General features: G+C 38.2%; 2 protein-coding genes across 11 annotated transcripts in view; one reads left to right on the top strand and one right to left on the bottom strand.

Moving 5' to 3' along the window:
- Nucleotides 1-75: 75 nt before the first annotated feature.
- On the bottom strand, nt 76-6,179 carry gamt (guanidinoacetate N-methyltransferase). The gene is made up of 6 exons (XM_067596627.1): nt 6,001-6,179; nt 2,608-2,753; nt 2,380-2,443; nt 1,871-1,938; nt 1,532-1,642; nt 76-330 (listed from the first exon to the last, which is right to left on the bottom strand). The coding sequence occupies exons 1-6, from the start codon at nt 6,176-6,178 to the stop codon at nt 190-192; spliced, it is 708 nt and encodes a 235-aa protein (XP_067452728.1). The 5' UTR covers nt 6,179; the 3' UTR covers nt 76-189.
- A 146-nt stretch (nt 6,180-6,325) lies between these two features.
- dazap1 (DAZ associated protein 1) overlaps nt 6,326-21,864 on the top strand; it is a 29,876-nt gene continuing 14,337 nt past the window's right edge. For 5 of the 10 annotated variants that reach the window (XM_067596624.1, XM_067596623.1, XM_067596620.1 and 2 more), the window contains exons 1-7: nt 6,359-6,448; nt 6,852-6,986; nt 16,958-16,998; nt 18,800-18,966; nt 19,531-19,596; nt 20,808-20,915; nt 21,140-21,188. In XM_067596624.1, the coding sequence (XP_067452725.1) occupies nt 6,928-6,986; nt 16,958-16,998; nt 18,800-18,966; nt 19,531-19,596; nt 20,808-20,915; nt 21,140-21,188 (490 nt within the window). In that variant the 5' untranslated portion in view covers nt 6,359-6,448; nt 6,852-6,927. Of the gene's footprint in view, nt 6,449-6,851; nt 6,987-15,730; nt 15,882-16,957; nt 16,999-18,799; nt 18,967-19,530; nt 19,597-20,807; nt 20,916-21,139; nt 21,189-21,864 lie in introns of those variants that run through there. The other 5 variants (XM_067596625.1, XM_067596621.1, XM_067596619.1 and 2 more) reach the window with 3 other exon arrangements.

Raw genomic sequence — 21,864 nt, 5'->3', positions numbered from 1 at the left:
AATTTGGAATTTGAGACCTCAGTGGAAAATAAACTAATGCCAATAAAAGTATAATAAACACAGGGACCTGTAGACTGAGTTTGGATGGATTTAAGTTTATTGAAGGACGGCAGACAATGAGATGTTAGGTCAGTAGAGGAAGGTACATTAGTGTAAAAAAATAAAAGGTTGCAACAGTGTCTTCAGACTTCACTCCTTGACAATGGTGGGAGTGATCATCTTATGGAAGGAGTAGTATTTGCATTCGCCGGGTGGTGCAATGTCCATGGTGGTAGTGCTAATCTTCTCCTTCTTGAAACCAGCTTGGAGCAGATGAGGCACCTGGGTCTCCTGAAAATCATTAACAGACAGATCTGGTCAGTGTTGAGGCAGCTGGTAGCTTTACCGGTCTCAACAGCCTGACCCCGTTTATCAATAACCTTGACATTATCGCGGTATGTAATTCAGGTCGCACTCAGTTCTGCCTTACAAGAACGATTAAAACTATACATTCAGTTTAGAAAACGCCTGACGATACCAATATCAATGACTGAATGACCATATTGATATTTATTATGACTGTCAGTATTCAGTAACTTGTATGTTTACAACCTTTTTTATGCCAAGAAAATGCTAAATACTCTATTTACTTCATTATATTTCACTGAAGCTTAATTGAAATCAAACTTGATCTTTTTCAGGCTTTAGATCATTAAAGACAGACAGCCTAAATTAATTTAAAAATAAAGTTAAAGTTAATTAAATTAAAACAAGTACTGTACATACTGGTCACAATGCAGACAGAGAAAGTTTGTTTTCTAGATTTTGCACAAAAGTTGCCTCTTTTTGTTGCCAAATAGTGGTTTAAATAACTTTAAAGACAACTGCTGTGTCCTAATTCTACACTAAATACTAATTTTAGTGGGTTTTGAGTATGTAGTGTGCTCATAGTGAAAAACTGACAAAAAATTATACTCAAAAAGTCATTACGCATACTAAAAACATGATTTTTTTGAGTGGGCTGTTGATGTACTCTATTGTCCAACAATGCATTGCACAAAGGAAATGGAGCAGCAACTCACAGCTGCAAAACATTAGAAAAAATTGTAAATGAAGGCAAAACAGTTTCAGAAAGTTCTTAGAAAAAAAAGAAGATGAAAAGGGTTATTCAAGTTTAATTGGTTTAACTGTATCATTTCTTGTTAGTATTCAACTGTAAAATAGGTTGTTTTTTTGTAAACTAACTACAGAAATCAGCATATTATACTGCTTAGTATATAGAATATACTGTATACAATTAATTTGCAGTATGGCATTGGGACACAAAGAGTATTTTGGACATTTTGAGACATTATACATGCTATCACCACCTCATGTTTTCCCTCAAATGACCATCATGAGGTGATTTAACACAACATTTCTGCTGTAAAGTGTGGAAAGTAACTAAGAGGACAAAGCATAATGCAGTCAAGTATGTAAAACAGGCAGGTTTCAGATGAACCGAGTCAAAACTAAATTTCCCGTCCTTGACGAGATCATGAAGGCAACTAACCTCAAACATCTTCTCAATGTTGTCGTATTTGGTCTTGAGCAGCTCGCCCCAGGAGGTTAGGTTGCAATAAGTGAGGACGCCGCCTGGTTTCAGCAGCCTGTGAGCGTGACCCTGCAGAGAAACACACACACAAACAAATCATGATGTGGTCTGAAGAACACTGAGAGGCTACAGTATGTGTACCAAATGAAGCATGATGTTATTTTTAGACTACAGTCATTTACATTTTTTAGTGACATCTTTTACCAATATTCAGCATCTTTAAATGAATCCACATGTCATACAAACAAAGAGTGATTTCTCCAGAAAATGTGTAACTCGCTGTGTTTTAGGCTTTACCTTGATAAAGTCAAACTGGTGAGTGTGCCATGTATCCTCGGACAGAGGGTATGTGTCATACAGAATACCTGGAGAGGAGAGACACAGTGTTAGCAGTGTACACACAACAGGTGAATTACACACTTTTCTTTATATCGTTTCCTACTTTCATCTATCAAGCATCAGACTATCTGTCAAACTTGAGATCTAAATTCTAAATTTTGTTAACTCTTGATGATCTGAGTTCACTCTTAGCATTTAATCATTTTGACTGAGTTGCTATATCAGAGTGCAGTGAAGTCAGTTTTTTTAACACAATGTATCTCAGATTTCACTATTTGGATTTTGATGAAACTTAGCGCAGTTTGACCATGTTGTATTTAAAAAAAAAAGCTTTGAATATAGATGTATTTTTATTATCTTTATTTGGAACAACTGTCAGCTCAGTTTTTCCTCAAAACACATTGAATTGTAAACTGTAGATCTTGATATATGACCAAAATTCCCCCATGTCCACTGTGATTTCTTACCATCAAAGTGGTTGTCTGGCAGGGTGGGAACAACTTCCTCCCAAAGGCCCTTCAGAGGAACGACCTGCAGCAGCATAAAAAAAACATTTCATTAATCAGCATGTTCACATTTAAGCACAGGTACAATAAACTTTACTATAAACTAGATCTTCAAGCCGGTATACCAGGTTCCAAGCATGATAAACCAGATAATATTTGACTGTAAAATACCACTCGAGCTTTACTGACCTTATGAGGCTGAGACTTGGCCCAGTTCTCCAGTCTGGCAAAGACACCGTCGTTGCACTCGACGATCCAGTGCTCCTCGATGGGGAAAGACTCAATTTTAGTGGCAGCAATGGCCATGCCGAAACCAATCTCCAGAACCCGACCGCCTACCAGACAAAACACACGAAGAACAACACAGTTAGAAAATTTGTGAACTTCAAATGTCCATGAACATCTTGTGAGAGAATTTTAGGAAAGGAGTTGTTGTATTTCCCTACTTTTGTGACTAATCGGTATGACTACTGAATGTATATGAAACACCTCTGTGACATTTCTGTGGTCAGTGGTCTGAGATGCATTACATCATCATGGGGTCATTTGCAGCCACACATGCCTGTCTCTCTACAATGTTAACAAACTAATAAAATGCCAAAATGCTCATAAAAAAAACTAAATAAAGTCATTTGGGTTCCAGCTTTACAATCCCACCTACAATGGAGCAAGTTATTGGGGCTCATTAACATTGTGATGACATAATGCAGTAGTTTCTTTCTCCTGATAGACAAACCCTCTGATTTTACAGTACATGTATGTTACAGTTACAGTTTAATGTTTGGTTTATGTTTTCTCCCTCCTTTGGGTGTGAGGAGAAGGACAGTTGGTTGTAACATGTGGTTGGACAGAAAGGCCAAAGGGTTTCATTTTCCTTCAGAGAAGAACATAAATAGACGAGGGGTATTTGTTACGGAAGCCGAGAACGGCCATGTTTGAAATGTTGTTTTTCGATGCAATTATCTCGAGATCACAAGTTAATTATTTTGTTTTCTCGAGAAAACAAGATAGTCGACTCATTACCACATGAAAACAAAAGGTTTTTCCTCTTATTTATCTATTTCCTCTTATTGTTTCTTAGGGAGGCAAATGGTTATATCACGAACCCTTTCTATTTAAATACCCCTTTTTGAAAGAAAGAGATCCCGAAGGAACCTTTGGAAGGAAAAATACTCCTTTTATATTTTTAGCTAACTTTGATTTGATGCTAAACACAGATATAGTTAAGTACCAAACAATACCTTTCAAGCACTTTCATTGTGTCAGACTGTAATCAATAATGAGAGAAAGGAAAGTGGGGTAGAAAGAGGGAATAAGAACCAACATATGACAGATTTGAACCCCCTTACTTGAATATGGTGAAAATGTAAGCATGCATGAGACTGAATAAATAAATGATCTGAATGTTATCTCTAATAGAAAGACACAATGTAAGTTCTGCCTGTGAAGTACAGTCTGATGTGTCGATCAATAATTGGTACTCATTGATCTGACATATTTAGCTTAAATCAGTTGCTACAGTTGTCAAGATGCCATCTATGCCCGCTGGCGTGGCACTCCTGATCTCTGTACAAGTAATGAGAGGATACAACCTTGTTTTCTCGTGATAATGGGCTGATTATCTCGTTATCTCGAGATAACAATACTCGTTTTCTTGAGATAATGAAATAATTAACTCGTGATCTCAAGATAACAGCATTAAAAAAAATAATTTCAAACACAGCCGTTCTTAGCTTCCATAATTTGTTGTTGCTTGACCCCTCATAATGATTTATAGGGCTTCAATCGGTTAAGACAGCAGCATAGTGTTATATTCACATTTTTAATTTGTTCAGAATTAAGAACAAATTGTACTGAGCTGAAATTAGTCTATAGAAACACCCCCAAAAAGATCATGTGACATTTCCTATTTCTCATGTGTAAGTAACATTTTCACATCTTGTCCATACAAAATTCTGTCATGTGTAAGTAGTGGAAAAAGAAAAAAAGAAGAAATTAATGAAAAAATGAACTTGTCGAGTAAAAATGTCATCTGAAGTAAAAAATGAATATGAAATATTAAATGTAATATGAAACAAAACATGTTAAATGTGAAAACTGACCTTTGTCTTATAAGCATATGCTTTGAATTCATGTGTCTTTTTCTATGAGTTTTTTTTTTATAATCTGTTTTGTCTACAGGATATCTGAAAATATTCAAATAAAAAACACTTGCAGATAACATTCATTCCAAATACATTGTAAGTGAACAGAACATATAACGAATATACCTACAGTACACATGTTGTCTCCTGTCCCACATGTCTGTGTGAGGGTAGGGCTGCTCCATATGGACAAAATCATATATCACAATATTTCTGACCAAATACCTCAATATCAATATTGCGATAATATTGTAGAGATGACTATTGGTGCTTTCACAAAATATTTACATAATGAGATTTTTGATAAATAATCATCAGTAATGTGGATATAATGACTAGGTGGGTAAAGATAAATAATAGAACAGCTAGAACAGTCTGGTAAATTGGGAAAATTACACCATTTTACTGTAATGCAGCCTTTAAAACCAGGAAAAGACAACACTTATGCCATATCACGATATTGCGATAATATCTAGTCTCATATCGCAATATCAATATAATATTGATATATTGCTCAGCCCTATGTGAGGGTGTGTAGGATCAGTTTATTTTCTCATAAAGCAAAGAGACAATGAGCTTTTTTCCTGTGCAGACGTCTTGGCGGGTCCCCATAAGAAGAGAAACAGAGAAACAGCTGCTGTAGTACTCACAGAGAACTGAGCACCATGCTGCTCACAGTTTCACACATGTCCCCAAGATCATTTACCAAAAAATGAAGGAAACGTTTTTAGATGTGTGGAAAAACTCCAGTGTTACTTACCCTGGCACTAAATGCACCACCAAACATTTTTAAATAGTATCATCCCTTTTTAACCATATCTCTACATTTTTAACAGCTCACTCCTTATTTTAGGGAGTAAATATAGTGTCTACACAAGTAATAGTGGAGTACTGCATGCTGATTTATAGCCTAGTTTACTGAAAATATTTGATTTTTGGTTATAGTCACCTGATAGCAAAAATTCAAATGATATAGACCAGTGTCTCTCAAACTTTTTCATGTCAAAAACCCCTGATCTGACAAAAATTAGACCACAGACCCCTATGTGATAAGATTTTGTCCCAGTGTCCCCCATCTGATGACATTTTTGCTTTTAGATGTTTTATTACAGAAAGTGTATGAAAGCCACGACCAACATAGTCATACATTCTGTCATTGTGTTACTTATGGATGTAATTATAGTGAAAATAAATGATTGTCCACTTTAAGAACCGCTGATGAATGGCATATAGCTGTTTACAAAACTATTATCAATATTTTTTGACACTCAGTGACATAAGTTTGTTATTATACTTGTAAATCCTGAAAAATATGTCTCTTGGGCTAGCAACCGGCTATCTTGAAGCCTGAGTCCAACATCGGACGCACCATATGAAAAGAGTGGCTTGTCCGATAATGGATGCCACGGAGCATCGATTACCTAAAACTACTTTTTACCTTTTGAGGCGGCAACGGTCGACAGGGAGTGCATGTACGGGGTCTCCCAGCGCTCCATCACGGGCTTGCCCATGATCTCCAGGTGTGTATCGGCCTCATTATAACCGGCGCCCGCGTTGTGCCAGTCGGACTTGCAGTCCTCTCCCTTGGAGAAAATGGGCTGAACAGCGGTGGTCATTTTGTTGTGTTATGGAGGCGGCAGTGGTTGTTGTTTGGTTCTGCTTAACGGTTTGACAGACTGGGTCTCCACACAGAGAAGAGGGTGATGACCAGGGGGCGGCTGTTTATATCGGGCTCCGGAGTGCTGACGCCGCGGGAGTTTCACTACTACGGGTCAAAAGGACACACACATACCGAGAGAAGTAACGGTGGTCACTGCGCCCAAGATCCTCTGATGAGCAGATGATTCACTCTGGTAGATAATTGACGAACTGTAGCTCTGCAAGGTGTAAGTCTGTGTGTTCAGTCATATAATGCTTTCAGGTGTGAAAGTGTTTTGCATCAGGTTATAAGAGATATCTTGTCAACAAAACAAAAATGCCATTTAATTTAATTTTATTTTTTGTCATTACATTGATTAGTTTGTTCCTCTCAGTGTGTCAAACTATGAGCGGAAACAGTTAACCAAATCTGCTAATATGTGCAGAAGTTGAACAATACTGTCATTAAGTTTTTTTCATTATAAATTAGAATTGTGATACTTACTGTAACCAGGGAATGGCACCCAGTGTAAAGTTGTTATGCATGTTTAAAGGACCAGTATGTAAGATTTTGTGGCATCTAGTGGTGAGGTTGCAGATTGCAACCAACTGATAACCCCTCGCTCTCACGCCTCCCTTTCATGCGTGTAGGAGAACCTACGGTGGCCACGAAAATAACAAATAACGCAAAAGGCTCTGGGCTGCTGTAGAAACATGGCGGTGCAACATGGTGGGCTTCGAGAAGAGGACTTGCTCCCTATGTAGATATAAAGGGCTCAATCTAAGGTAACGAAAACACAATGATTCTTATTTTCAGCTGATTATACACTAAAACACACTTATGAATATTATATTCCATTTCTGCCAATTGATCCCCTTAAATCTTACACACTGGTCCTTTAGTGATTTTTGGACAATGCCAAGGAGGTAGGCTATAAACTATATCAGGCCATTGTTGTCCGTTAAAGCTGTAATAAGTGTATTTTAGGTCGCCTTTGGACAGCCTGTAAACAAAACATTGATTTATTACCACTGTATAAATTTGTTATGGAGATTGTGTCAACAGTTAGTTGCCTAGTTACACATCCTGCAAACACAACACAACATTATGTGTTTGGAGTCATGTTTCTGGCCACCCAATAAAATCTAATAACCTCTCTTCTTTTTAGTTTTAGCTTTCACCCGCTGTGGGGAAATCCCTGTCTCTTAAGCTGCTAAATGCTCCAGCCAGTCGCTAACTTTGTCTACCTGCTGTTTGATGCTCGCCAGGTAGCTTACAGCCGCCTGCTGCAGCTGGAGATCAGGTTGATAATAACTGTTGGAGCGAATCAAAACAGTGAAGTTGCGGGCAGTAAAACCAGTGATCTAATTAAATGGTCCATAGAGCTAAGTGGAACTGTAGAGCCAAGTGATCATTTTCTGTGAGTTCATCGCTACAACACTTTTCACACCACAGGGTCATTTCATCCATTGTTGATATAAAAATATTAAATACTCTACAGTGCAACAGTGTCCAGAGTTCATTGTTGAAACCCATCTAAAGGCATTTTTGCTTCATCATATTCAGCTACAGTGTTTGCTGTTTGGAATAGACTCTGGATGATTTGCACGGTCCTCTGAATTAGCATCAGAGTGTGACCTCTTTGGTTTTGTTTTCTGCTCTCTGAGTGTTGGTATGCACAGCTGAAGTCAACCGTTGCATTGGATCTTATTCACACAACTTGTGCGTTTGCTCTTGTTGCGTAACATCATTGGAGCAGCCTGACAAACTGGATATGAAGCATAAAGAGTATCACTGCACTAAATGTAACTGTGCACCTCTAATTCTAAATGCAAACTTAAATATAGTTCACATAGTTCAGACTTGTCTTGTAAATACAGCTGATTCAAGTCCACAGCTGTTTTGAACGTCACTAATGCATCTGTGCAAAAATATTTGATCCTCCTCTGTTTACAAACACAAATGTCGGTCCTAATAGAAGGAACACGATTTGTATTGGGGCGATGGTGTGCAAATATTATAGTTCCTGCAGAGATTTTATTGTATTTAAATATTGCAGTGTGATAAAGTCTCTATAAATTCACAACGCATTGTTGCAAATAGTGCAAATCTCTATAGGTGTATTACAGGAGTGTAATAAATGAGAATTTGACATTATTGATCCATGTAGGAATATTATAGAAATACTTATGAAAGCATTTGATTTCAGCTTGTCATAAATTCCTTGAGGAATACAAATACAGTGTAATTCTCGCTGAGAGTATAATCAGAATCATATTTCATTTTTCGTTTAGGATGGTGATTTTGGTGTCAAACATTTTACCTAAAAATGATAGCGGACCTTAAAATGAGCCCCCTAAACCCATAATAAAGTATAAATCCCCTATTATCTCTTACACTTAGCCTTTTCCTGTGTGCAACATGACTCACAGTGCGGTGAGACAATGATTCGGTCAAAAAATGGCTCATCTGATCATCTTCACGTCCCCTCTGCCCTGGTTACCCATCATCCACTTCACTCCCATTAGGTGAAGCTGAGTGGAGCTCCTCAGTGAGGGTCCTCGTCAAATCGCAGCTTTTCATCCACCTACCACTCTTACACGAGGCTCTTCATTCGCGCTGCCTTTGAACATTTCCGCAGAAGCTCACATTCATGCAGCAGCCACAGTGCCCCTGACATGAGAAACAATAAACCGTAACTCTTGTTCTACAGTTCTCAAATGTTGTCATCTCACAGACCCCGCAAAGCCCATTTGAAACCATCTGATGAGGTTTTGTTTCAGGAAATGTTCCAGTTTGGCGAATGTTGGTATTAAATTGTGCTGCTACTAGGCAGCTGGCAGGAGTGTGACCTGACTGGGATCATTTCCAGCGATTTCAATTACAGTGGTTTCAAGGATCTCAGGTATATTCAATGCCTCTAAGGACATACAAAACACACTTGCACTTACAAAACACACCACTGTAAAGGCCTTCAGGTCCTGAGAGCAGGGATTGTGATCATGTGTTTGCTGTTGTTCCTTCTCTACTTCGGATTAGCTTCTCTCAAAGTCACATGGCAGCTAAGTCACTGCAAAATATCTAAAAAGCTTCTTAAAAGTCACATTTTCATTGTGATACATGTTTATATGCTTTATAAATATTGTTATAAGCACTAAATTATGTTTTAAAGACTTGAAGAGCTCCTTGAAGACTCCTGAAACACATTAAAGGACTGCTCAGTAACTCCTAAACCGTACTTGATGTAAATCTACATCGATTAGTTGCAACTATATTAAATTAATCACCAACTATTTTGATAATTGATCATTTTGAGTCATTTTTTAAGAAGAAATTTCCAAATTCTCTGATTCCAGTTTCTCAAATCTGAATATTTTCTGGTTTCTTTAGTTTTCTATGATAATAAACTAAACGTCTTTGGGTTGTGGACTGTTGGTTGGGACAAAACAAGACATTCAAGGACGTCACCTTGAGCTGTGGGAAACAGTGATTGACATTTTTCACCATTTTCTGACATTTTATGGACCAAACAACTCAACTCACAATCAGTTAATTGAAAAAATAATCAACAGATTAATCAATAATGAAAATAATTGTTTGTTGCAGCCTTAGTTTCCTCTTATCTTTCCTATATCTTAAATTTCTCAATATTATCATAGATCATCAGAAGAGCATAAACATTATGAACTTCATCACATAGTACTGCCTCTTATACTCTCACACATTTATTTCTTAAAACAATACAGTGTCAATATGAGACTTTGTTGTTTTATTACATGTCCTGTTTCAACACGGGTCTCCTGCCCCCCTCCTCCTATATAACACATTGCTGTCCTCAGCTCTAAAGAAAGATAATGTTCAGTAATCAAAGGTAAAGGTCAGTAGATGGACTGTCTTTCACAGGTCAGCCAGATAGCCCCTCATTTCATTATCAGTCAGTGCAGAGGTCCCATGTGTTCACTCTCACACTCTAGCAGACGTTATGTCAAAGAAACAACAATGTGAATCACGTTTTACTAGAACATGACGTTGGGCCCAAAATTAGCTGGTTATCATTTGAAAATAAATCCTCAATTAGGTAGCCTTGTGCAAAATTGCATAAAATTGTGGTGATTGGTTAGACTGTGAATCTAAGTCTCATTTAGGAAAATCATTTTGCAGTCCAGTTAGTATGTTGTCATTTTGAATATTGATTTATTCTGTTTTGTGTACTGTAATACTGAACACTTTTCTGTCTTTTATCAATGAACACAGGTGCAACATTGATTATGGTAACCTTTTGGTCATTCATATTATTTATGGATTGAGTTTAACTGTCCCTCATATTTATGACAAACTGTTTTGTGTTTAAAAACACATTTTATGTTACATCATATTTTACAAAAATACAGTTTTCCAACTGGAACAAATCATGCACATCAGCCCCCTGGTGGTAGTCAGTATTAAGACATGTGGGATGGTTTTCAGTCTGATGTCACTCGCTTTGCATCACAAATGAAAATGTGGCAAAACAGGTTTTGATCACCGCAACAAACCCACCAAACTTAATAAAATGTAAATGATCTGTTATACAATTTACAAGAATGATTCCATTAAAGTGAAAAAAAATTATACTTTTGGATGTGGATGTTTGTTGTGAATCACTACAGTGACATTTCCAAGTTGTCGCACTACGATGACAAAACAGTCTTCTGCTTTTTGTTACATGACAGGAGCTGGACCACATTATCTGCACAAATAATTACAGGTACTAATACATTAAAATAAATCAATATTCTGAGAGCCAAATGATCGTGAGGTTTACTGTAAAGGACAATTCAACCAAGTCAACTGATGAGCAGTTTAAACCCTGTAGCTTTCATTCCTCTCTACTCTGAGGTAAGCTCCACCCATATGTACTCCAAATAGCGTAGAACAAACATTCATTTGCAAATCCTATTTGAATACCAGGTATGACACTGCTCCTTTCCACTCAGGAACTCGCCCTACTACCGAATGAGCAGTTTGAGGGGATTACAGGATGTTACATGCTGCTGCAATGACAAAGAAATAAGTCAATACACTAACAGTTGGTCAGATTACAGTTCATATCTGTCCATAACTCAAGCTTTCCTGGGATTGTATGTTGAACCATGTATAGGCCGTCATTACACACTGCATCACCTGTGAAAGCTCCTATTTTCATTACATTCATGAAATACTGAAGAGACTATGTTGAGTTTATATGCAGAGTTTATTTCCCAGTTGCAGCATCTACTGTGGCTACTGCTATCTGTCGCTATTATCCTGTCAAATAGTGTTTACAGCAGTATGAACTGACTGTAGCTGAATCAGTATTTTGTGGTTTTCACACAACAAAAGCAGCCATATAACACGTAGTAAATCAATAGATTTTGTAGCATAAAATAAAAGCAATTTTGTCTGAAAATTTATTTTTTTCAATCAAAGACAGCTACTATACCTTTTTAAAACCTGAAGATCGTCTTATTACAGATAAAAAAAAGAAGATTTGAAAAGAAGAAGATTTTAGCCCCGACGAAAACAGTTGACAGTGGGTTATGTGGATTATCTAGAGTGAAACAGTAAGTCAGACATTAATTCTTAAAAGAAAAAGATACTGTTGAATTTTTCAAGGCTGTGATAACCACAAAAAAATGCTGCAGGGAAATTTATGCCAACATCTATTATGGTATAGTATATATAAATCGGTCACAAAGTTACTATGGTAACCCTGTAGTGACTTTAGTTGCTGTAGTAAACCATGGCAGACTGCAGTGTGCAGCCAGATTGGTGGACACAGTTTGTATGACCGGTGTAGACCAATACAACCAATTTGTATGACCAGTGTAGACCAGTACATACCAATTTACAATGATGGCAAATGTAGGTTTATACTGGCTCTTGTGTGGATCTGCTCCACCCCTGGATATGGTACCATGGGCTCAGATTTGGAGAGAAATTTGATTGATTGCTGTATGGTACACAACAGGAAGAGGGCACTGTTTTGTCAGAACCAATAGAGCTGGAGATTTCAAAATGGCTTTATTACATTATGAAAATTGTCCCAGATGGAAGATGCCAGATTCACCATCATGATAGTTTTTGCATACAGATTTTACAGTTACAAAGTCGCCTTTATGTTGAATGCGTTGATATCTTATTTGAAGATGTAGATGTTGCACATATTTATCCTGATTGGAATTAGAAAATTTAATTCCCTGATTAGAAAACAATCATGCAAGGGGAAACAATCTAAACTGACTCACTTTTATCTGCAGTGTCAATGTAGCTCAACGTAACTTGACATTTTTAATTATTGATTGATGACTATAACCCAGGACACATTCTGATGTTAAGTATTTAAAAAACCATTTAAGCAGAGAATAGTTACAGACAGTCCAGAGAACGTGAAGCAATTGACCTTTTTCACCGCGGACATTTTGACTTGTCATAGCAGGAAAAGCACAAGAACTGTTAACATTAACGATGACTCAGTTCCATTCAGGCGTGCAAGGAAAACCATAATGGTGAACAATAATGCACTATACCAGGCTCATGAATTTAAATGAGATTCAGCCTTCATTATTTTGTTGTTATTGCACCTGTGCTTTTCCTGCTTTGACATGTCAAAATGTCTTCTGTGAAATAGGTCTATCTTGACATCATGACTGCTGCTCTGTTTTGACTCCTTAACAAAATTGGTTTCAACATGATCAGACTTTTTTTTTTCTTAACATAAAGATATAATTTGAAGCCCTTCGTTTTGATCTTGACATACTGATGTAGGACCTTATTTTGCCCTCTAAAAAATTTTTATTAAAGAGATAAAGACAGAAAAGAATATCTTCCAAAGACGAAAATTACAATGAATGAGAAGGTCAATTCATTCTGACATTCATGTTTCCCTCTGGGAGCTCTGTAACAGCGCAGGGAATATTACCAAAACTGATGTCCATGCGCTATTTTTATTGTTAATTATCATCAGATGCTCAAAGTATTTTTGCATTAGCAGATTATTCTCAAAGATCCTGTGAAAGTCAGCTTTGGTGGATTTGCTGATATAGGAGCCTCTGACAAAGATCCTGCTTAGCAGCAGCAGGAGTTCGATGTGAACGTTTTCTTCCAGCTGCAGAACATTTAACTAAATCTGACACGACTTGAATGCAGGTATTGTTGAGCCTTCAGGAAGTGTCGAGGCGTTTATTCAATAAAACATTTATAATAGGATGTTAAACTATTCAGAAACTGAAAAGTGCACCACAGGGCTGCTCACTAAAACCCACAGTCTGTGTTTCTAACACAATATCAGTTTTGTAGCTGTAAAATACAACTTGATCCTGAAAATGAAAGCTTTCCTGTTTGTCTGTATAATGTAAAAAAGTAGTTAAGGTCTGTTTTGAAGTAAAGATTTGTCTAATGACCTTTATTTTTGCTAGAGTAGCATATTTGTGATTTTGATGATAAATGAAAATAAAACTGATTAGTGATTAGTAATAGTTACAGCAATTAAAAATATAATATATACACACTAAATTGGGATATCCATAGCTAACAAATGACAATATACAATGTATTTGTCTAATTTCTGCTTAATTAAGAAGGTACACTGAAGGCAAATGTGATTGTGAAGATGTTTTTATGTCTTAAACAGTGTTACTGTTGCCTTAGTCACACACAGACACTGTGTCTGTAGACACTGTTTATGTAAATCTACAGATCTATGATTGCCATCTATAAATGCACATAGTATCTGGAATATTATGGCTTTCCAACACAGTTTCACACACTACTTAGCAGAACGCAGACATCAATAACTGTCAGAGGCTTTTTTTAAAGGGAAATTAATAGGCAGTGCTGTAAGGTGTTATTTAATCACATTACATTATGTGTCACCTCTGTCACTTTCATGTTTTAAATGTCACTCTTTAATGCTTGCCACTTGTGTGCTGATTTATTGACTCAGCCAAAGAGTGGATGTCATGTGATCATGCAGTCTTTATATTTTCAGCAACAGATCTTGAAAAGTAATGACTGGATTTGCATGAAATTTACTGCACACATTCATGCAAAGAGGAAGATACCGTTTGATTTTAGACACTGGGACTTGTGTTTAATCAAATTACCACACAGCAAATTTGGGGCCAGGTAGTATTTCAGCAAGAAAAACTACACACGTTGCATAGAGAGAGGGAGAAATTGGCAGGGACCCGTCAGCTCATCTCTGCCCACATCCTCTGAGAAAGTTAATTCAGCCATGCATCACAGGCCAAGCTTTCAGTTTTAAAGTAAAATAAGATATTCTCTAATGAGGTTATGTCAAATACAGACACAAAAATATGGTTTGCACATTCATATTTCACAGGAAGAAAACATTTAGAACAGGAGGAATCATTACAGAGAGGAAAACCCCTCTAAATTTTTGCCTTGGGAGTGGTGAGTCTGCTTTGAATTACTTTCTTGTCATGTAAACATTTGATAATATAACAAAGAGCGAAGTAAAAAAAAATCCAGATTTAAGGCATTTAACTATCCCTTTGGGATGTTTAAAGTCCTCCAGTCAAAAATGTGTTTTTCTTCTTGTTCCCTCAGCTGGATGTTTGAGATTCACGATGTGGACTGATGTATGTGCAGATTTTGACATTGGAGAGCTGTTTTTATATTCATCTGCTGAAGGAGGAAAGTTTTTTAAAACTCAAATATGAGTTTAAGGTGTATATCTAGAAGCATGATTGTGACATCACAACTAGTTTGGAGTGAATTGTGGTCCAGTATGCAACTTACAAAAGTGTGCTGTGGAAACCTGAAACCTCCAGTGCACGTACACTGAGAATGGACTTTAGTAAAGTAGGAGACATCTTGTGTCCAGCAGTTAAACTTTTGAAATGAAAAATATTTGCATATTTATCACATCTGGAATATTTGCAGCTCATAGATTCAAGAAGGGTGGCACGGTAGTGCAGTGGTTAGCATTGTTGCCTCACAGCAAGAGGGTTCTGAGTTCGAACCCACAGACTCGCCCTTCTGCGTGGAGTTTACATGTTCTCCCCATGCCTGTGTGAATTCTCTCCAGGTACTCCAGAGTAGCGGCTTCCACGGACCAAAAACATGCAGGTTAGGTTAATTGGTGACCCAAAACTGCCCGTAGCTTTGAATGTGAGTGTGAATGGTTGTCTGTCTCTATACTATATGTGAGCCCTGTGATTGACTGGAGACCCAAGGTGTACCCAATGTCAGCTGAGATTGGATCCAGCTCCACCATGACCCTCTAGAGGATAAGCGGTAAAGAAAATGGATGTATAGATTCAAGAATATTTAATGAGGGAGAAGGAGTAGATGTCATTTTAATGACATAAATTGATTTTTTTTTGCGGAAAAAGCATATCAGACAAAAATGATTATTTATAGTAGAGTATTTTATAAACATCTTATAACATGTCTGGAGGGGATCTTTAAAAACAGTGGAGATTAGTGCAGACTGGTTGTGTGTAATGTTCCTTTAAAGGCCGCTGCCCCCTGCAGCGGCGTCACTGCGCAGAACAGTTTGAACCAAAAAGCGGAGTGACCTTCCTCCGCTCTCAGTCTGAGAGGGGCAGCACTGAAGCAAGAAGCCGGTCACAGCTCCCGCAGCCCCCCGCTTTAGCCACAGAAATGAACAACAACTTAGTCGGAGATGAAGTCGGGTAAGATCCGTTTGACGCAGCGCTTTTATCGCGGACGCAGTTAACTGTAAACTGCATTGTAACTTAGTTTGCGTTCTCTCTTGACAGCTAACGTTAGCTAGCAAGCTAGGCTAACCCCAGTAAGTTAGCGAGATCGCTAGCCGGAGGAAAAGACGGCCAAAAAGTGAAACTAGTCACGAAAGTAGCCCCGTTGTCACTGTTGTTGCTTACGGCGAATTATACCATGTTGGTCTGGAGTGCTGCTGCTTGACTTGTCAGGTGAATGTGTGAAAGTGTAGTTACTTATTTCAGTGTTGTTTTCTGTTAGCTCGAAGCTAGCTTAGCTAACGTTTGCCAGCGAAGCGAAAGTCTCCTCTTCTGACTTCGCCAAAGCGAGGACATTTAGCGGGCACTGCTGGAGGATGGAGCATCCTCGTCTGCACTAACCCTCCACATCTATCACTGACACGTTTTTAACAGCGGTCGTTGTCATGTGTTGGTGGACTTGTCAGCTAGGTTTGATTGTAGCGATGTTTAAACTGCCGTTAAACTTACAGTCATGTAACCAGCATCCGAGCTCACCGGTCCGCATGCAGTGAGCCGAGCAGCCGCTCTCCGTTCCGCTCCGCTCCGCTCTGACTGGAAAACACTCAGCGGTGGAGGCTGGAGCCGGGGGCAGGACACTGCTATGCTATGGCTCTGTCCCGGGGTAACATACGTGGCAAGAGCTTTATAGAAAGACCTTTATTGTCGAGGCCATTGCATTTAATGTTAGAAAACCACAGTGACATCAACCAGGAGTCACACCAGCTGTGTATATTTCCCCCCCATGCTGCACCGGCTTTGGTTGCAGCGGTGCCTCATATATGTGTACTTGGCTGTTTGGTCAGCTGTGGTGTTGTTATGGCTCTGCAACTATGCCTTTCAATATTTTCCACCAAGTCTCCTGTGATTTTGGTCCCCTAAGTTTGACCTTTATCAAGCCTTTTATATGTAACACTTGTCATGATGCTTGTATAAATAGCAGTTTTATCATTTACTCTGACTCAAAGTGATGATCAATGATCAACTGATGGTAATTTATCCATTCTTTACAGGAAACTTTTTGTGGGTGGGTTGGACTGGAGTACCACACAAGGTAAGTCACACTGTTTAACCTTTTAAAGGCTCAGGCACTTTATGCACAAAGTGTAGTGAATGAACAGGAATTTGTCATAATGACACTGTTGTAGCTGCGTGGTTTTGTTGTCAGACTGGAGGACCAGGCTTGTAGCTTGTTTGGACTCCTGTTTGGAAACTGAGCTTGAATGAAGTGAAATGAACTATTTATAGGTGATCTGGTCACATTTAGGTATGAAACACAAAGTAGAACTGGGAGATAATAATGTAAAATCTTGGTGCTTTTTATCCTCTGCCTTGATAGGAATTTTGTGATGATGTTTCGGGTATTATAACTGGTGCTTTCATACAATAATTAAAGTATGTGTGACATGATCTCTCACTATACAACCATTATTAACATGGCTCTTATGGTCAGGCAGTCTTGTTTGCTTATTCTTTGGCCAGAGGTGGACTGATCTTTTATTTAGGTAAAATACTCTGACTGTGTTGACATAACATTAAACTCTGACACATTTGCTTAACTAAGCTTGGTTGATTTTGTAGAAATGGTCTATGTGGAGCAGTGTGTTTTCGTTTTCACAAATGAAATGTACCGAAAGCATCGTTTTGGTATTGAAACCAGTAACATTTAATTTGTTTCTAGCCCACCTGGACAGATTTGAAATATGTCACACTGTGACAATAACCATAATTCCAGATGATATCAAGTGTTGTGTTATCATATTGATGTACTGATATAACATGGAGTGAACAACATACCATAAATATTTATTACACATCAGATCAGTCTTGATATTATACAATTAATAGCATGATATTAATCGGAGAAAAGAGCAGAAACACCTTACAACACGATACTACAGCCCTGCAGAAAATACTGCACTCAGAATCCCTGCAAAATCCCAGGAAGTGTCGTCCACTTAGTGTTGGTTGAGTCTACATGAGGCCACTGTTGCTCTTTATTAATTCTTGTCTTTGGATTATGTCACTGAGCTTTCTGATTGCATAATTTTTTGATGTCCAGTCACTAACCACAAGCATTGGTGGTGGAGTCTATGTTGTACAGTGTACATTGAGTCTGTGTATACATCCTCCTCTCATTCAGACCTGCCCAGAGATAGTCTAGTGTGTCTACGGCCCTTTACTGGCTCCTGCTCGGTTGGCCATTGTGTAACTTTGTACTCAGGCTCGTCTGTGTGAACAGCACTGTTAACATTAAGATCAGAACCACAGCCCTGCGTAACTCTGAGCTTGTTTCCTCGGAGATGCTCCAGGGCTTCCCAGCAATGAGAAAAGCAATTATGGTAACGCTCTCCAAAGTGACTCCTCATTTGTTCAAACTTGCACGCCTTGCCTCAGTGGGTGTGTGCGGGTGTTACAGCACTTGGGTGTACATTTGGTGCTATGCAAGATGACAGTAGGTCAGTGCTTAGTTTGCTCTTTAGGAGTGTCGATATGTCGCTTGAATGTGACTGGAGAGTGTTTTTATATTTTTACATTAAAAAAACACTTGTTCAATACTCAATATTCTGCCATAACTCAAAATCAAGGTCACTGAATGACTGAAAGTGTTCCCTCCTCTAATTTTATGGAGTGTTGCTTTATCTTTCCACACCTGATTTAGTCCCAGTTACACTTTCAGTTCAGGTTTCATAGCATCATTTATTATAATGAAAGAAAACGTTCATTCAGGAGGCAAACTGGGCTGGATTGTATCTGTCATTGTAATTTCCCATTTGTAGTGATTCTGTGCTTATTTTTGTGAATCTGCACAGTTGTGTCTTTACTCTCTCTCTTTTTTTTTTCTTTTTTCTCAGAGACACTGAGAAACTACTTCTCACAATATGGGGAAGTAGTAGATTGTGTCATCATGAAGGACAAAACTACAAATCAGTCGCGAGGCTTTGGCTTTGTCAAATTCAAAGACCCCAATTGTGTACGGACAGTGCTGGAGACAAAGCCGCATAATCTTGATGGAAGAAATGTGAGTATTTTAATTCAAAGGACCAGATAGTTAAATCAACTCAAGCAATCTGCCTGCGCTTTGTGTGAGCAATGTGAAATAACCTCATACTGTATTTCCTCATCCACATTACTTAGAAGTTATTCAAGGAGAAGTAAAGTTTTGCTTTGGGTTGTACCTGCCTGCAGCCAATAATACAGATAATGCACTTTGCAAAGACCGACATTTGTTTGCCTAACAAGACTTACCTGTTCAAAGTCAGATTAGCAAAATTGGCAGCTAGTGTTTGGTTTCTTTAAGGTGGCGGAAAAGAAACACACAGTTAAACTAGTTCCCCTTCTGCGTTAATTCTGCCGCACAATTTTCTCTCCATGAATGATATATGGCCTCCTTTGTTCCGTTGATGGAGGCGGAGAAGGACATAAAATTTTATTGGCCCTGTATTCAAATGACTGTAAGTCAGTACTTATGTTGCCCTGCACTGTGAGGCAAACCAGTGCATTGGGTTTAGTGAAGAAGAGCATTTGAAGGTGCCTTTATTTGGGGCTAAAGTCAAACGTTTTCTCTCTCTCTCTCTGCTGTCAGATTGACCCGAAGCCGTGCACTCCCAGAGGAATGCAACCTGAAAAGTCTCGGACCAAGGAGGGCTGGGTAAGAGGACTCTGTTTTCTACTGGGGAGGCAAAGCTAGGTGTTTTATGCTGGAATAAGACTCAGTCCATCCCCTCCTCCTGAGGTTGGACTCTAGTTTCCTTTCATGGGGCATGAGGAGACCTTGAACTTCATTTATAAAAACACTCTGACTTTGACCTAATTTCTTTTTTTCTTTCTTAGATGTCTTTTTTAAATCATCAGTGTATAGCCTTCATGCCTTGGAGAATGATAGAAATTAGTTTTGGGTTTTGATAAATCACAGAAGCATTAAAGAATCTATGGTATCGACCTCTATTTGTGAGCAAGGTACTGCAACAATATCAGCAGATCTCTCGTACAGCTTACACAGGCCTGGGATTGACACGTAATAAGGTCATTTTTTCCCAGATGTAACAAATATCTCATGAAGAAGCATTGTGTCCACATAGCCAGCTAAATACTGGAATTATAATAACATGTGTGCATCAATGTTTTTGAATTTAGATCTGTTTTCTTAATTTTTAAGATTGAGAAACATTTTCCAGCCTTGATAGTTAAAATATGTTGTAACCGTCCTCCCTCACTGTGTAAAACTGAGAAAACAAAAGTAGGCTTGGACGCAAGTTAGTTCGTGTGGTACAGAAAATTGCTTTCAGCAGTGAATTTTTTAAAAGGCAGAAATCTGGGTAATTTGTGGGTCAATCAACAATGCTAATAAAGCCTCTACAGATCTATTATAGTCATTTTGTCCCATTAGGCAGCAGAGGTTTTAGTTATTGCACCTTTGCTATTAAGAAAACGTTTTTATAAGTCACATATTTGGCTGTAAGCACAGACTCTGCATGTCAGAAGCTTTTATAAATGAGGCCCTTTTTCTTGCTATTGAAACCCCTTTCACTGACTTTAAGCTATGTAGCTGGTACTGAATGTTTTACTAACAAAGCAGAAGATGTATTTGTTAAAAATCATTGTTGTAGTATGCAGCCTCTAGCTCTTACAGTTTGAGTGCAGTGCACAGCGATGGTGGAGAGAGTGAGTGTAGGAAGCCGTGTTCTCTGATCTGTGGAGACTAGTGTTTGCATTGACATGACATGTTAAGAATTATACCCCAGGGCAAGAGGAGAACCTAATTTCTTCTGCACTGTCTGAATAGATGATGGCTAACTGGCCCCTTCCCAGAGTGATCCTTTAACAGACATTGAAATCCATACACTCCCTGTTTTCTTTCAGAAGGGCAGCAAAGCCGATAGCAATAAATCAAAGAAGATATTTGTAGGTGGAATCCCCCATAACTGCGGCGAGCCTGAACTCAGGGACTATTTCAATAGATTCGGAGTGGTGAGTATTGCCAAGTGCATAATCAGTTCATATCGTCATTATGACTGCTTGAATGGATGTGACATTGAACAGGGTCAATATTAATGTATAAAAACTGGAATTGTGTGATAGGAAAGAACAATTAATTATTTGTCCAAACTGAGGCAGAATATTTAATTTGGAATAAGAACGGACCCTGTCTGGTTTTCTAAATGGAGCCACTGTTTCCCTTTGTCCCATTCAAGGTCACAGAGGTGGTAATGATCTATGATGCAGAGAAGCAGAGGCCCCGAGGTAAAAGCTGATCCCGTTTTTTCTCTCCCCTCTCCATACCGTACCATCTTAAATCTCATGACAAACTATTCTGGCCCAAAGAGAAAAAAAAGGCCCAATCAGCCCCAGATATTCAATTCAATTTAAACACTGTTTACTCACATCTGAAATTGTGTTTGCTCATAGGGTTTATGCTGAAGACGCACAATAAAATACAATGAAAGCATTTTAAATAAAACCTAATTTGACATTTCTGGAGATGCAATGAAAGTGTAATGCAAAATTATAACATTTATCTCCTAAAGAGGCACTGAGGCCTTCAATGTATTACGAATTTAAGCAATGTTAGATGTAATCAGCTCACATCTCACAACAGTAGATGGCACCTTCAAACCACGTCTCATCCTCTGTCACATGGTCACATCTGAAAATTAGAGGAAGTTTTCAGAAATCGCAGGCTTTGATTTGGATTGTTGCAGTGTCCTTCATGACCTTGTGGACGATAAGAGTCTCTTTCATGCAGACATTTCAACTCAGTTAAAGGAAAAAAAAAATTTATAAAGGAAAAAAATCCACTGTAAAACAAATGAGGACATTAGCTGATGATGATGGCCAAATGTAAATATGATATAAGATCACTTCTCAATATTTACTGCATTTTAAATGAAACAGGGCTGCAATTAAAGACATTTAAAGC

This window comes from Thunnus thynnus, chromosome 8 (genome assembly GCF_963924715.1).
Source record: "Thunnus thynnus chromosome 8, fThuThy2.1, whole genome shotgun sequence".
Taxonomy (NCBI): domain Eukaryota; kingdom Metazoa; phylum Chordata; class Actinopteri; order Scombriformes; family Scombridae; genus Thunnus; species Thunnus thynnus.
This window is presented reverse-complemented; position numbering and strand designations above follow the sequence as displayed.